The sequence below is a fragment of the Grampus griseus genome, assembly GCF_964374135.1.
Source record: "Grampus griseus genome assembly, chromosome: 3".
In the NCBI taxonomy this organism is placed as follows: domain Eukaryota; kingdom Metazoa; phylum Chordata; class Mammalia; order Artiodactyla; family Delphinidae; genus Grampus; species Grampus griseus.
The window spans coordinates 121,747,740-121,761,350 of record NC_139019.1 but is presented as its reverse complement, the minus strand read 5'-3'; the positions used below and the strand labels follow the sequence as shown (position 1 = coordinate 121,761,350).

General features: G+C 43.0%; 1 protein-coding gene across 1 annotated transcript; it reads left to right on the top strand.

The window, feature by feature from the left end:
• Positions 1-576: 576 nt before the first annotated feature.
• On the top strand, positions 577-13,318 carry GRXCR2 (glutaredoxin and cysteine rich domain containing 2; the record flags this gene model as incomplete). Its single annotated transcript, XM_082652383.1, has 3 exons — positions 577-912; positions 6,483-6,704; positions 13,136-13,318. 3 exons carry the CDS (start codon positions 577-579, stop codon positions 13,316-13,318), a joined length of 741 nt encoding a protein of 246 aa, XP_082508509.1.
• Positions 13,319-13,611: the final 293 nt, after the last annotated feature.

Below are 13,611 nucleotides of genomic sequence, written 5' to 3'. Positions count from 1 at the left end.
TCAGTTAGAACTGAGTTCGAATCCCTGCTCTGTCACTTACTTGCTGTAATAGAGTAAACTAATGGAGAATCTGCTGGGGCCCTCACTTTCCCCTCTGTAAAGCACAGATAATAATAGTTTCATTGTAGGTTTATTGTGAGGACAAAGTAAGATAATGCTTGTAAAAATCTCTGGCACCTATTAAATGCTCACTAGGTCATAGTTGTGGGTAAGAATAACAAGACCCTTGCTAACTGATCCCTGCTGAATTGATTACTTGTTCAGTCTAAATAAATCTACTCATGCTCCTATTAAGAAATGCCGGGGTTGGGGTGAAAGCACGGGCGAGTTTGGGATTCCGAGAGGACCCGGTCTTGTCTCATGCTCCGTCCACTCCATAGACCCGCAGCAGCCTGCCTCGGCATGAAGGCCTATCAATATTTAACGTGCAGGTGTCAGTTGCTGTAAACCGAGCATACCCCAGCACCAGCTTGAATTAATCATATGCAGGAGAGAAAATAAAATGCCTTTTTCTCAGAGCCCCAAGTTTCACTGGCTACACCAAAGCCTGGGAACCACAAGGTGAACCTTCTGCTGATGGAGGACCCTGCGAAGAAGCTGAACCAGAAGAGTGACGGCAAACCCCGGAAAGTACGATTTAAAATCTCTTCCTCCTACAGTGGCCGGGTGTTGAAGCAGGTCTTTGAGGATGGGCAGGAATTAGAGTCGCCAAAGGAGGAGTACCCTCACAGTTTCCTCCAAGAGTCCCTTGAACCAATGGATGGTGTTTATGGGTCTGGGGAAGCCCCCAAACCCCGGTCGTACTCCCCTAAGCTGACTGCTCAGAGGATCAGCGTGTTTCGAGAGGGTAGTGCCTACACCTTGGCGAGCAGCCAGCCTTTCTTCAATGATTACAAGGCGAATGACCGTAAGGTTGGTATTGCCCATGGTGTATAAGCTTTAAGGACTAAAATGTGGTTAGAGAAACACCTGAATTGTTCAGATTTGTATCTCGCTCCTCCTCTGGTACTGACCAGAGCTATAGGTGCACCAAAGGTGAAGCCGCTCTCAGAATAATATTTCTGGGATGAAAATAACATTCTTGTTGACTACCTATTGGAAAGTGCAATACGCATAGCTAGTATTCAAATTCCATCCAGGGTAGCAAATTGTAATTGGGTCTTTGGCTGGGCAATCTTGGTAAGTAAATGAAATAGAGATGCAGCGGTTTTCAGGTTGCCGGTCTGCCGTTTTAGAAAATTATGCAGCAACGAGTTGTTATTTTTCCTGAAAGAGCTAAGTGCTTGAAGGTGCTTACTTTATTCCAGCCAATTATTCAGCTTGTGGTTTATCCATGTCTTCTTTTATTTCTTATCTCCCTCCTGCTGCCTGCTTTTTTGTTTGTTTATTTATTTATTTTGCCTTTCCATTGCTTGTTAACATGAATGCTGGGTAGTTGGAGTCCTGGGAAGAAATGGTGAAAAGCAAATCAGCCAGAGGAAATGTTACGTGGGAAGACATTTGAGCTAATATTTCACTTGAAACATGTATTTTATCTGTGAATTTCAGTTATCTTCTCCAGTACCATGGATAATCAAAAGCCCATACATGATCTTCTTTGAAGCTAGAAGAACCTGGAAAATATTTGCTGATTTCCAAAAACAGAGATGTGTATATGCTCTCTGCCAGTAGGACCATGAATGCCTTAAAAAAAAAAAAAAAGAGTGAATACAATGATATAATGTACCAGGTTATTAATGAATAGCACACCAGGATATGTTTTCATCTTTAAAGTGTGAAATTCAGATAATTACTCTCTAATCATTTTTATTGTTCGTTTCCTAAGGGAACAGATTATACATCTATAGCAGACAAATGTATTGGCCTTGCTGGCATTGGTAAAAGTGTAATTATGGGCATGTCCACATTTATCAAAGATAATACCAGGTTTCTTTTTGATATTAAAGGGGGCTGGAATGAACAATCCCTCACGTTAGTGGAGTGACTTACGCATTACAAAGCACTATCACATTCTATCTCATTGAGTCTTCTTCACAACCTTAAGGAGAAAGGCAAAGTATGGTATTTTCCATTTTGCAAGTGAGGAAAATTGAGTTCCAAGTTGTAAGGGACCCACCCAATATTATAGGGTCATTAGGTGTAGAGTCAGAATAAGAACCCAGGTCTTCTGATTCCTCATGCCCTTGGCCCTATGGAATGTTCCTTTTAAGAGAATAAGGCCATTAATAATAGTGATGATGATGATAATAATAGTTACCATTTATCAAGTGCTTATTACATCCTAGGTACTTTGTTATATCCTGTACTTACAGGATTTCTTTTTAACTAAATCTCATTTGTAGCTTTAGAATTTATAAAGTCATAGTTTATACGAACCTTGTACAAGGCCATGGTTTATAATGTTGGACTTCTTGACCTTCATCAGTCATGTGTCATACTTGGCATTTATGTAAAAGTATGATTAGGCATGGACTTGATAAAACCAGCTACCGGAGTCTTCCTCGCAGCACGGCACAGTGGTTTTAAACATAGTACTCTAGAGACAAGGTTCAGGGTTTGATTTCTGCTTCATCCGGTTATCCTTGTTTTCTTTGTTGCCTGGACAAATGCCACATCCCACTTCTAGGCCGCCTCTGGTGTGAGAGTGATCAGGATGGATTCGTGCAGCTCCACCCACTGAAACAGGTTGTCAGTGCGGTACTTAGGAAAAATAAGGAAATGAGAGCTGGGAAGTCATGATTTTTCAATAGTGAATCCAACTGTAAAATAACCCTTAGTAAATATCGGCTTTGCAGCAACACTGGGTAGCAGTGAAACACAATAATTAAAAGCAAGGGCTCTGAACTTGAACAGATATTTGTACACCAGTGTTCATAGCAGCATCATTGCCCATAGGTGCCCAAATATTCATCAATAGGTGACTGAACAAACAAAACGTGGTATATACATACAGTAGAATATTATTCAGCCTTAAAAGGAAGGAAATTCTGATACACATTATAACCTGCCTGAACCTTGAAGACCTTGAGCTAAGTGCAATGAGCCGGTCACAAAAAGATAGTTGTATGATTCCACTTTCATGAGGTACTAGCATAGTCTAATTTACGGAGACAGAAAGCAGAGTGGTGTTTGCCAGGGGTTGGGGAGAGGAGAAGGTGGAGTTTAACTGAAGAGTTTCAGTGTGGGAATAAGAAAACATTCTGGAGACACGTGGTTGCACAATAATGTGAACGTACTGATGTCCCCGAACTGAACCTTAAGAAGGTTAAAGTGGTAAATTTTATGTTATGTATATTTTACCACAATAAAATAATAATCATAAAAAGCAAGGCTCTGGTGTCAATTAAACCTGGACTTGATGTCCGTTCTACCCACTTACTCTGTGAGCTTGAGCAAGCCACTTAACCTTGTGATAATAAAAGTACCTACTTTCAAAGATTATCACGGTGATTAAAAATATATGACATTAAAAGTACTTAGCATTGTGCCTGGCACATTGTATATGCTCAGTATATGTTACCTACCATTGTGATAATGACCAGGTTCTTATCTAGGAAATATGGAGTCTTTTAAAATTTTATGTGATGGATAGAGAAAGTGGTTATAAACAATCAGATATTTTAAGGAATTGAAACTGACTAAAATATAAGGTTCATTTAAAAAAATGAAAGGGAAAGGAAGAAGGAAAGTAACATTTATTGAACAGGTACTTTGTGGAAATTATGCAAATTTTTCTTCACAGTAACTCTGTGAGAGTTTTACAAATTGGAAAAACAAGTTTATAGGGCTTAAAAAAAACTTGCAAATCTCACACAGTTTGAGAGATTTAAAATTTGAACTCAGGTCTGCCTACCTCCAAAGGCCATTGAGTTTCTGGTACCCACTAGGCATGTCTGCATTTAAACACAGAGCAGTGGAAAGGTTTCGTGGTCCCTGAATGGCAATTCCTAGTCCTGTTGCTTTTGACATCAGAGTATTTATGAATGTTTAATCACATAAGTTGCCATTCCGAGCATTGGAAGGACACAAAAAATTCCTGGCTCCATCCTGGTCCTCTATAATGTAAGAGTGGGTATTCCTCACAGGCAATTGGGTGTAACTGGATAATGTGAACTTTAGTTACACCCAGAGAGTTTCCTTAGACACAAGGAAGAACTTGGCTGTCAGGGTGACTGAAACTTAAACACACCTTAAAGGTGATTTGGGACCCTCCATCTTTGGAGTATCTTAAAAATAAATTTACTATCCTGAGTGTCTCAGATGCTGACCAGCTTAGAGGCAGGAGGTTGGACCAGATGACTGCAATTTTTTTTTTTTTTTTTTGTATATTGAGAATTTTGCCTTGAAAAAACCAGCCCTATGTGTGAAAAAAGCTTCCTAGTAACTGAACCTCTTTGGCTATTACTGGAAAGAGATATGGAACCTTCCAAAAGTGCCACCATCTTTATCTTCTGATGCTCAGAAACTGATAGTCCAGAGTGTGAAACAGGAACCCAGCATGCATCAAACAGTAGGAAATGGAAGCTGCTACATGATCCCCTGAAGAGAGGGAGAGAATGCAGGGCCAGGCAGGAAGCTTGTGGCTCCGTAAATAATTATTGAAAACTCCACGGGTGTTTCAAGGAAGGGGACCTGAAGATTGAAGTCCTGCTCAAGCCAGGTTGTGACTGAATGCCTGATGGCTTTAAATAGGAGACTGCTTAACTGTGGCATCCAAATAAATTTGGTTTATACAGTTCTGTAAAAGCAGGGCCAGATATTTCATGCTGCGGAATGTAGTTGTGTAGCATGATTGTACGTGCACTACTAAGGAAGTTTTTAATACTAGTGGCAGTAACAATGCCCATCACTTGCATAGTATCTTCAGCTTTTGCAAACTCTTACATATTCTTCTTTGCACCCTCGCCCCTAGACGTTGATATAATTAGCCTCAGGGACGAGAGTCAAAATATTTAAGCACAGGAACACTGCTCAGTCAGCACAGAAGCCAGCAGAGTGCTGGGGCAGGGTCCTGAGACTGGGGTCTTAAGCATTAATGTCTACATTGCTGGGTTTGGGGATGGGAGAGGCTCCCTGAGGAGAGAGGCTGGGGAAACAGGAAGGCTCTCAGGAGTATCAGGACAGCACCTGATTACCAGCCAGTATGGAAATATTCATATATTTTAATAAGTAATTTGTCTCTGGTGGTGCCCATTAGTTGGATGTCAACCCATCTGCGTGAGCAAACAGGTTCTGAGAGGCCAAATGGCTCTCCCCATCTCACAACTGGTGGACAATGGAACTGGGATCTAGTGTTGTTTCCCCCCAAGCTATCCTAGCTCTGCGAAACATTTCCTCCCCAGGCTTCTCTACTGCATTGTAGTATTGCCCAAGTTGTTTCTCAGCAAATGATGAAGTAACACGTGATAAATCCATACAAGGGAACATAGGCTATTAATAATGATGCTATAGAAGTACATTTATTGACATAAAAAATTTTCATATTATATGAATAATGAACACACACACACACACACACACACACACACACACACATATATCTTATCTGGTGGTTGTGGGGAATGTTTATGAGTACTACAGTATAGGTGTTAAGAATGTGGTCCTTAGGGTGAGACAGACCTGGGTTTGAATCCTGGCCACAAACGCTGAGTAACTCTGTAAATGTGGAAGACTCTTAACCACACTGAACCTCAGTCTCCTTCTCTGTAAAATGTAGAAATCATAGCATCTACCTCATAGGGATGTTTGGGAGGGAAGTGAGGTAATGTTTGTAAAATGCTTAGTATGAAGCCTGACCCAAAACAAATGCTATCCACTATAATAATAATAATAGTAATTCAATAAATTGTGTCTACTGTTATTATTTATGCATAAAAATGTTGGAGAAAGATTTATTTTTTTAAAAATACAGTTACTTTATTGATTTCTTACAATCAAATACTGCCAACTAGCATTACTTCCATTTCATGCGTCATTAAAAACAAAAAGATATTTCCTTGGTATTTTCAAACGATGCACATTATACAATAAACAAAAAAAAGTTAGAACTTAAAAGGCACCCTGATTAATTATGTAAACTGGTAATTTTTTTAAAAAAAGCATAACTAGTAATTTGGTTGCTGAGAGATTTATTTTTTAAAAGCTTTCCTTTGTATGCATTAAGCACTCACTGTGCCCAGCCCTGCACCAGATCCCATGGTATGTAGCAGGAATAGAAGCTCTAGACCCTGTCCTGCAGAGTCCTACATTCTAGTTACATGATTAATTCAGCTTTGGCTGGTTACCATCAACAGGAAGAAAGAAGCTGTTGTTCAGGGTTTTCAGACCGAGCAAAGAAACCAGAGAATGAACTGTAGCTTTGGGCTGTGATGGGATCCCTAGTGCCAGACCCTATCTCTCTTTCCTGGGATGTTGAAGAGGTTCTGCAGCCCTGTATTTGGTGACTCCTGGTGAATGACCATGCTCATTCTTCATTTCTCTAGTCCCCACCTATTATAGATTTTGGAAAGATAATCATCTACACAAATAACCTGAAAATCATTCGAACTCCAATGGACAAGAGAGATTTCATGAGGAAAATGCTCCAGAAGGAAGAGGAGGCTGAGGAAGAGTCTCTGATGAGCAAAGAAGAAATCTATGGAGACCAGAACGATGGGCCTTTGGCAGAGACGGGAGGCACCTTCCCCCATAACCAGTACCCACAGGTATGTCAGAACGGTTCACTGCCCTGCGCAGAGCTGGCCCTATAGCCGTGGTCTCCAAATTGTTTTCACTGTGCACTATTTAAGTAAGAACTTTTGAATGTGAATACTTATGTCTAAATGTTAAAGATGTTGAGGAATTTTAAGTTTATTATATTCTAGTGGTTTATCACATTTTATTGTTAGCAATAATAGTTCTAAGCCCATATTTCAAATACTCATAATTTGAATTATTTTGAATGATTTAAGATCTGATTAGGAACTTATTGTTTTCACTTTGCATTGAGGCTTAGAACAGCTTGTTCTAGAGATGGAAAAAAATCAGCTCTGTCCTTTTCTCATGGGTTTGCTTGTGCTCCTATTACTGTTGGTAATTCTCAGCCCACAGTTTCCTTAAAGAAATCTAATAAATCTATTTGTCTTTAGAGTTTGTGGAGATTAGTTTAGTTAAAACTAAGCAATATCATCTGTAAATCCACTAGACCAGACACTAGTGAACCACATGTTGTAATATGCTGAAAGTGAACGAATGAGCAGGGTCGTCATTGTCACTTTATGTAAAGTGAGGTCACTTTACATCATGTATATAACAGGGTCCCTTGGGTACCACCTATGTTAAGCGACTGCCCAACTTAGTGAGGGTGCTGGTGTCACCTTGTTTATTAAAAATCAATATAACCTTTTCTTATGAAGATATTATTAAAGCTTAATTTCTTGTTTTGTTTTCTCTAGATAAAAAATAAATATAGATAGTACGAATTTTTTTTTCTCCCCACACGTTTCAGAGGTGTGCACACCCCACCTTGCTCAGACATGCTCAGACAAGCGGGAAGGTGATGACATTCGTTAGTTCACAGTATGGGGTTGAGGGTGAGAAAAGCAATTTTGGTGAATTTAAGCTAAGAGAGTAAAAGCTTGGAAAGCAGCAGAAATGAATTTTCTCTCTTTAGATTCCATCTCTTGGGACTTGAAGCTGAACCTCCCATGGGTTAGCGTGACAAAATGGGCCAGGGGCTTCCTCGCACTTGAGTCAAGGGAATGAGAAAGCCATGACCAGACTCCAGTTCTCCTCAGAACCATTCCTGTCTCTTTCCGACCTGATCTCACACTTGATAAAATATAGTTGAAATGTAAATCTGATCATGCCATCCCTTACTCACCCCCCCCCCGACCCCCCCAACCCCCCCCCCGCCCCGCCCTGCTGCCAAAAGAAAACAACTTTCAGTAGGCTCTTATCTCTTATCACTTGGGATAAAACCAAAACTCCTCACTTGTTCTAGAAAGCACTGTGTGGCCTGGCTTTTTCAGCCTCATCTCTTACACATATCTGCTAATTCTCTGCCCTATGCACACTGCCCATCTGGCTACCCCTTAGATGTTCTTTGCTGGCAACATCCCTGTGCCTAGAATATTCTCCAGACTCCCTACCTCCTTGCCCACAGATCTCAGTGGAGGCATCACTTCTACAGAGAGGCCTCCCCTGGTTTCCATGAGGATAAAATCCCATGAGGATAAAAATCCACAAGGATGGACCCCTCAAGGCACCTCCCCCTCCCCCTGCACATGTAATCTTACATTTATTTGTGTGATTCTTTGGTTAAAGTTTGCTCTTACCCACTAGGATTCGGTCTCTATTAGGTCAGGGGGCATGTTTATGTTGGGTGTAACATAGTAGTTCCAATGCTAAAAAAAATAGAGCCTGACATTTAATAGGTGCTCAGTAAATATTAGGTAAATGTTTGTGGAAAGAATACTGGAATTTGGAATGAAAATGCCAACTGATAAGAAATATTCTGCCTCTGCCTTCTCTCGCTTTCTACAAAGCACTATTCAGAGCCTAGCATAGCAGCAGTCAGACAACTAAACTTTGTGATCCAAAGCATTACCGTCCCACTTTAAAATTCATTAATGCTATCCTTTTCCATACCGTATTGTAACTTGGAGCATGCATTTTCAGAAGAGGACCAGAAATGCAGGTCACATTGCAGGCCTGAATGAAAAAGCAACAACAAGCCTGCTATGACAATTACCTTTCAATTCAATTTGGAGAGAACGGTGTTTTTTAGCTATAATGCCATAAACCAAGGTGGGCACAGAGGTGGGCAGCAGAAAGTTGCTGTGAAAGGTTATACTCCACTTGCCTGTCCTTTAAGCTCTATTTTATTTATTTATAATTAATTAATTAATTCATTGATTTTTGCCTGCATTGAGTCTTCATTGTTGCACACGGGCTTTCTTTTTTTAGTTGTGGCGAGCGGGGGCCACTCTTCATTGTGGTGCATGGGCTTCTCATTGCAGTGGCTTCTCTTGTTGTGGAGCACGGGCTCTAGGCACGTGGGCCTTAATAGTTGAGCACTCGGGCTTCAGTAGCTGTGGCTTGCAGCCTCTAGAGCACAGCCTCAGTAGTTGTGGTGCATGGGCTTAGGTGCTCCACGGCATGTGGGATCTTCCCAGACCAGGGCTCGAACCCATGTCCCCTGCATCGGCAGGTGGATTCATAACCACTGCGCCACCAGGGAAGTCCCTAAGCTCTGTTTGAAATTGCTGTTTGTTTGCCCCATCCATCATGCAGTAAATGCCCAGACAACTTTTATTCTAAAACAGAGGGTCAAAGAACATCAAGGAGCCCATTCTGACCAAGAGACTCTTTGTTGTGTTATATGGAACAGGGAAACAGTAGGACCTTGATGAAAGAGCAGGGAGGGCTAAAAGCCAGGCCATGCTTGAACGTCTGTATTAACTATAAAAGAAAAGGAGAGGAATAATTGAATTGAGCCACAATGAAAAGTAGAAGGGGAAAAATCTGACCCTGTATTCAGTGGATTTGAGACCATAAGTCATCTGGGCTTCTTTATGCTTTAGGTGATCTTACCTTTGAAACAGAATAATGATAATAATAACTGCCATTTTTTGAGGGTTCATGTGAGCCAGGCCCCATGCCCAGTGCTTTCCATGCAGTAGTCCATTTCATCCTCACAAGGACTCTGTGAGGTGGGTATTATCTGTAGTCCCATTCTGCAGCTGGGGAAACTAAGGCTCAGAGAAGTTAAGTAACTCGCCAGAGGTCACCGGGGTCAGTAGTCAAACCCGGGTCCATCTGACTACCAATCTCATGATCTTAATCACTCTGCTGATCGGCCTCCAGATTGGTGCTGGTTACCATCTTCAGGGCCACGTAAGCCTTTGAGTCTCTGATGAAAGCTGAGACCCCTTTTCTTGGTCATGGAGCTAATGAGAGGTGGTTTGGGTAGGTTGTTGGGTTCTCGAACCTAAGTTATGCTGTGCAGCGATGTTCTATATCTTCTTACTAAATGTTTTCTGGGAAGAATTTTTAAAAATATTGAGACTGGTATGCAGACGCTGATATCATGCATGCCTTATATAGAGTAGAGGCTCAATAAATACCTGTTGAGTTAACTGAATAATTAAAAAGAGCATAATGAGAGCAAACAGTTGGAGGAAGGGTGGTAACTTAGGATAAGAATGGAAACTCCAGGCCTTCCCTGGTGGCACAGTGGTTGGGAGTCCGCCTGCCGATGCAGGGGACACGGGTTCGTGCCCCGGTCCGGGAAGATCCCACATGCCACGGAGCGGCTGGGCCCGTGAGCCATGGCCGCTGAGCCTGCGCGTCCGGAGCCTGTGCTCCGCAACGGGAGAGGCCACAACAGTGAGAGGCCCGCGTACCGCAAAAAAAAAAAAAAAGAATGGAAACTCCAGTGAAACCTCTAACAATGTGTCATATAACCATGTGACATGAGATGAGATTTGATTGATGATTTGTTCTTGTTCTTTATGGCAGGCTCACCAGGTCATTTCACTGATCTTTCAATATCTGGCCTGGCATTCTATGCAAATGAATTTTTGGATCACATGTATAGCATTATGGTAGGATTTTACTGTATTTTCTTTGACAACATTGACTTATATCATTAAAATCTCAGTGGGATCAAGTGCAAAACAAAAACATGATGGATTTGGCAGGAAAATGGACCATGGCAATTTGCTTTAAGAATATTTTGGCAAATATATTTATTTTGCATACTTTAAGGGAAGAAAACCAATTTCCCCATTGTTACCATATCAGAATATGGCAACAATCAGTAAAATATTAACAAAAGGGGACATGGACATCATCTGGGATTTTGTCAGCTGGAAAATGACCTCCATTCCCTACATCTAGAATAAATACAATTTAATACCTACTTAGGCACTTTGCAGTGCGATGGGGCTATTTTTAGAACATAGGCCTCCCTTTTCAGAGATGATTTGTATTCTTAGGTTACAAAAGAAAGCTGTGTTAGCTGGTTGAGGCACCCAGTGAACTCCAGCTGTCTTGTTAGTTCCTAGAATTTAAGAACACTAAGGGATCTCCAGACATCATTGTTTTGTTTGTTTATTCATTCAGCAAGTATGTGAACAGCAAATATTGTGCCAGGTACTACACTAGATGTCAGGAAGTGATGGAGAGAGGCACGAGCCCAGAACACTTCCTGTCTAGTCAGCAGGAACTTTCAGGGGAGTGTGAGACCTGCCAGGCTAGGGGCAGTAGAGGTGGGGTGGGACTCCTGGTCCAGAGGTACGAGTGGGCAAGGCTTCCTGGAGGAAGTGCTGCTAAGCTGACATCTGAGAACAGGTAGGAGCTGGTTGGGTTGAGAGTGGGGAAAGTTTCCTCGACACCAGCTAGAGAGAGACCTAAGGATGAGAGCCTGATGTAAGAAGTAACTGACAATGTACATCAGCTAAGGAGATTTTTTTTTTCAATAAATTTATTTATTTATCTATCTACCTTTGGCTGTGTTGGGTCTTCATCGCTGCACGCGGGCTTTCTGTAGTTGCAGCGAGCAGTGGCTACTCATCGTTGCGGTGCGTGGGCTTTTCATTGTGGTGGCTTCTCTTGTTGCAGAGCACGGGCCCTAGGCACGCGGGCTTCAGTAGTTGTGGCCCACAGGCTTCGTTGCTCTGTGGCATGTGGGATCTTCCCGGACCAGGGCTCGAACCCGTGTCCCCTGCAGTGGCAGGCGGATTCTTAACCACTGAGCCACCAGGGAAGTCCCAGGGATTGGGTTTTAACCTGAAGTTTATCTGGTGGGCAGGTGTTCATTACAAGGTTTCTTGGGTGCTTTCTATGTGGCAATCACAACTGTAGGTTCATGAGATTGGTATCCATGGTGAGAACATCCCACAAGCCCGGAGGCAGGAACTATGCTGAGTTCCTGCCAGAATCGATAGGTGTCTGGATGGGGATTGTGGTTGTGGAGGGGAAACTGAAGAGATTCGAGAGATGTTCAAAAGGTGAAATGGACAGGAATTGGTGCTGAATCTACCTGGTATCGATCTGGTATTACCCCTTATTTCACAGAAGGTTCGTGGTCTGTGCACGGTCATTGCATGGCAGCGCAAAATTGCCAGTTTCCTTGAGATGTCTTAGGGGAAGAGCACAGCGATAGCCAAGGGGCATAGTCTGGTGTCCCTGGCAGGAGGGGACAAGGCTTAGAAGTAAACTAACTTTAATGGAGAACCTATAATATGCCAGATAACATATTAGGGCATTTACATATACTCTCTCATTTAATATTCCAGCTACTCAGAGAGGTAAGCAATATCCCTCCCAGATCACAGGTAAAGAAACTGAAATTTAGGGAGGTTAAGGGAACCGTCCCAGGTGCACAGTTGTTGTCAGAGGCAGGCCTCAGCTCCAGGCTGCTGACTCCAGAGCTGAGCTCTTAATCACAGGGCCTTTTCATGGCTCTCCAAGAGCATAAAGATAAAAGTTCTGCAGGAATTCAGAGCTACGCTCCAAAGGATTGCAACATCCATTCATCCGTCTCCTCAGTCACACAGAACAATCCTGGGCACCTACTGCTGGGTAACTCTGATGAGGGCTGCATATGGAGTCAGTACAAGCATGATCTCGGGCGCCCGACCCCCTGGGACCCAAGCCTGCCTCCTTCTCTTCAAGCTGTGTGACCACTGGCACAGAGAGAGCTCTTAGAACAGTGCCCAGGGAATTCCCTGGCAGTCCAGTGGTTAGGCCTCTGCACTCTCACTGCCGAGGGCTCGGGTACAGCGCCCGACACCTCCCAGGTGTTTCACAAGTGTTCACTATTAGTTTGGCAATGAGGAACATTAAGTCCTGCCCTTATGGGTACAGAAATAACGTGTCAGATGGTGACAAGAGAGATGAAAAAGGTCAAGTTGTGGAGTGCACGGCCTGGTGGCAGGAGTTGCTGTCTTAGAGAGGTCCATCAGGGATATCTCCGATAAAGTGCTGAGCTTATTCTGTGCCTCTGGCCAGGTCCCTCGTTGGCACGTGTGGGACGCATTTTCCTCTAATTCTGCCCCGGCCTCTGCAGGCTCCCAGTGCTATTTTGACTTGTGTGTGAACAATGGATTTGAACTGCTGCTGTAACTTAACCCTGACCTGTCTCTTGCAGGAAGGGGAACTTCCCGAGGACAACTGTTTTCACTGCCGAGGATCGGGCAGTGCCACCTGCTCTCTGTGCCATGGCAGCAAGTTCTCGATGCTGGCCAACAGATTTAAGGAGTCCTATCGGGCCCTGCGGTGCCCTGCCTGCAATGAGAATGGCCTGCAGCCTTGCCAGATTTGCAATCAATAGCCCGTGGCTTTGTATGTCCGCTTTTATCGCATCCTCCCTAAAGCTATTTGTAATCAACTGCCCCTCCTCCACCTTCTCCTCCCTCTCCCAGCAAGGAAGCCACCGTGGCCGCGATCACTTCCACCACTGGCACAACTCAGTTACTCGATGATATTTCGTGAGGCTGGTAACATCTCCATGTGGGTCTAAGTGGCAGAGGCATTTTTGAATTAGAATCTGCTTTGAAACTGGTCCTCAAATGATCCTTCCAGGACCGTGTGCACGTATCTCACTTGACTTAGCTCAGGTTTCTC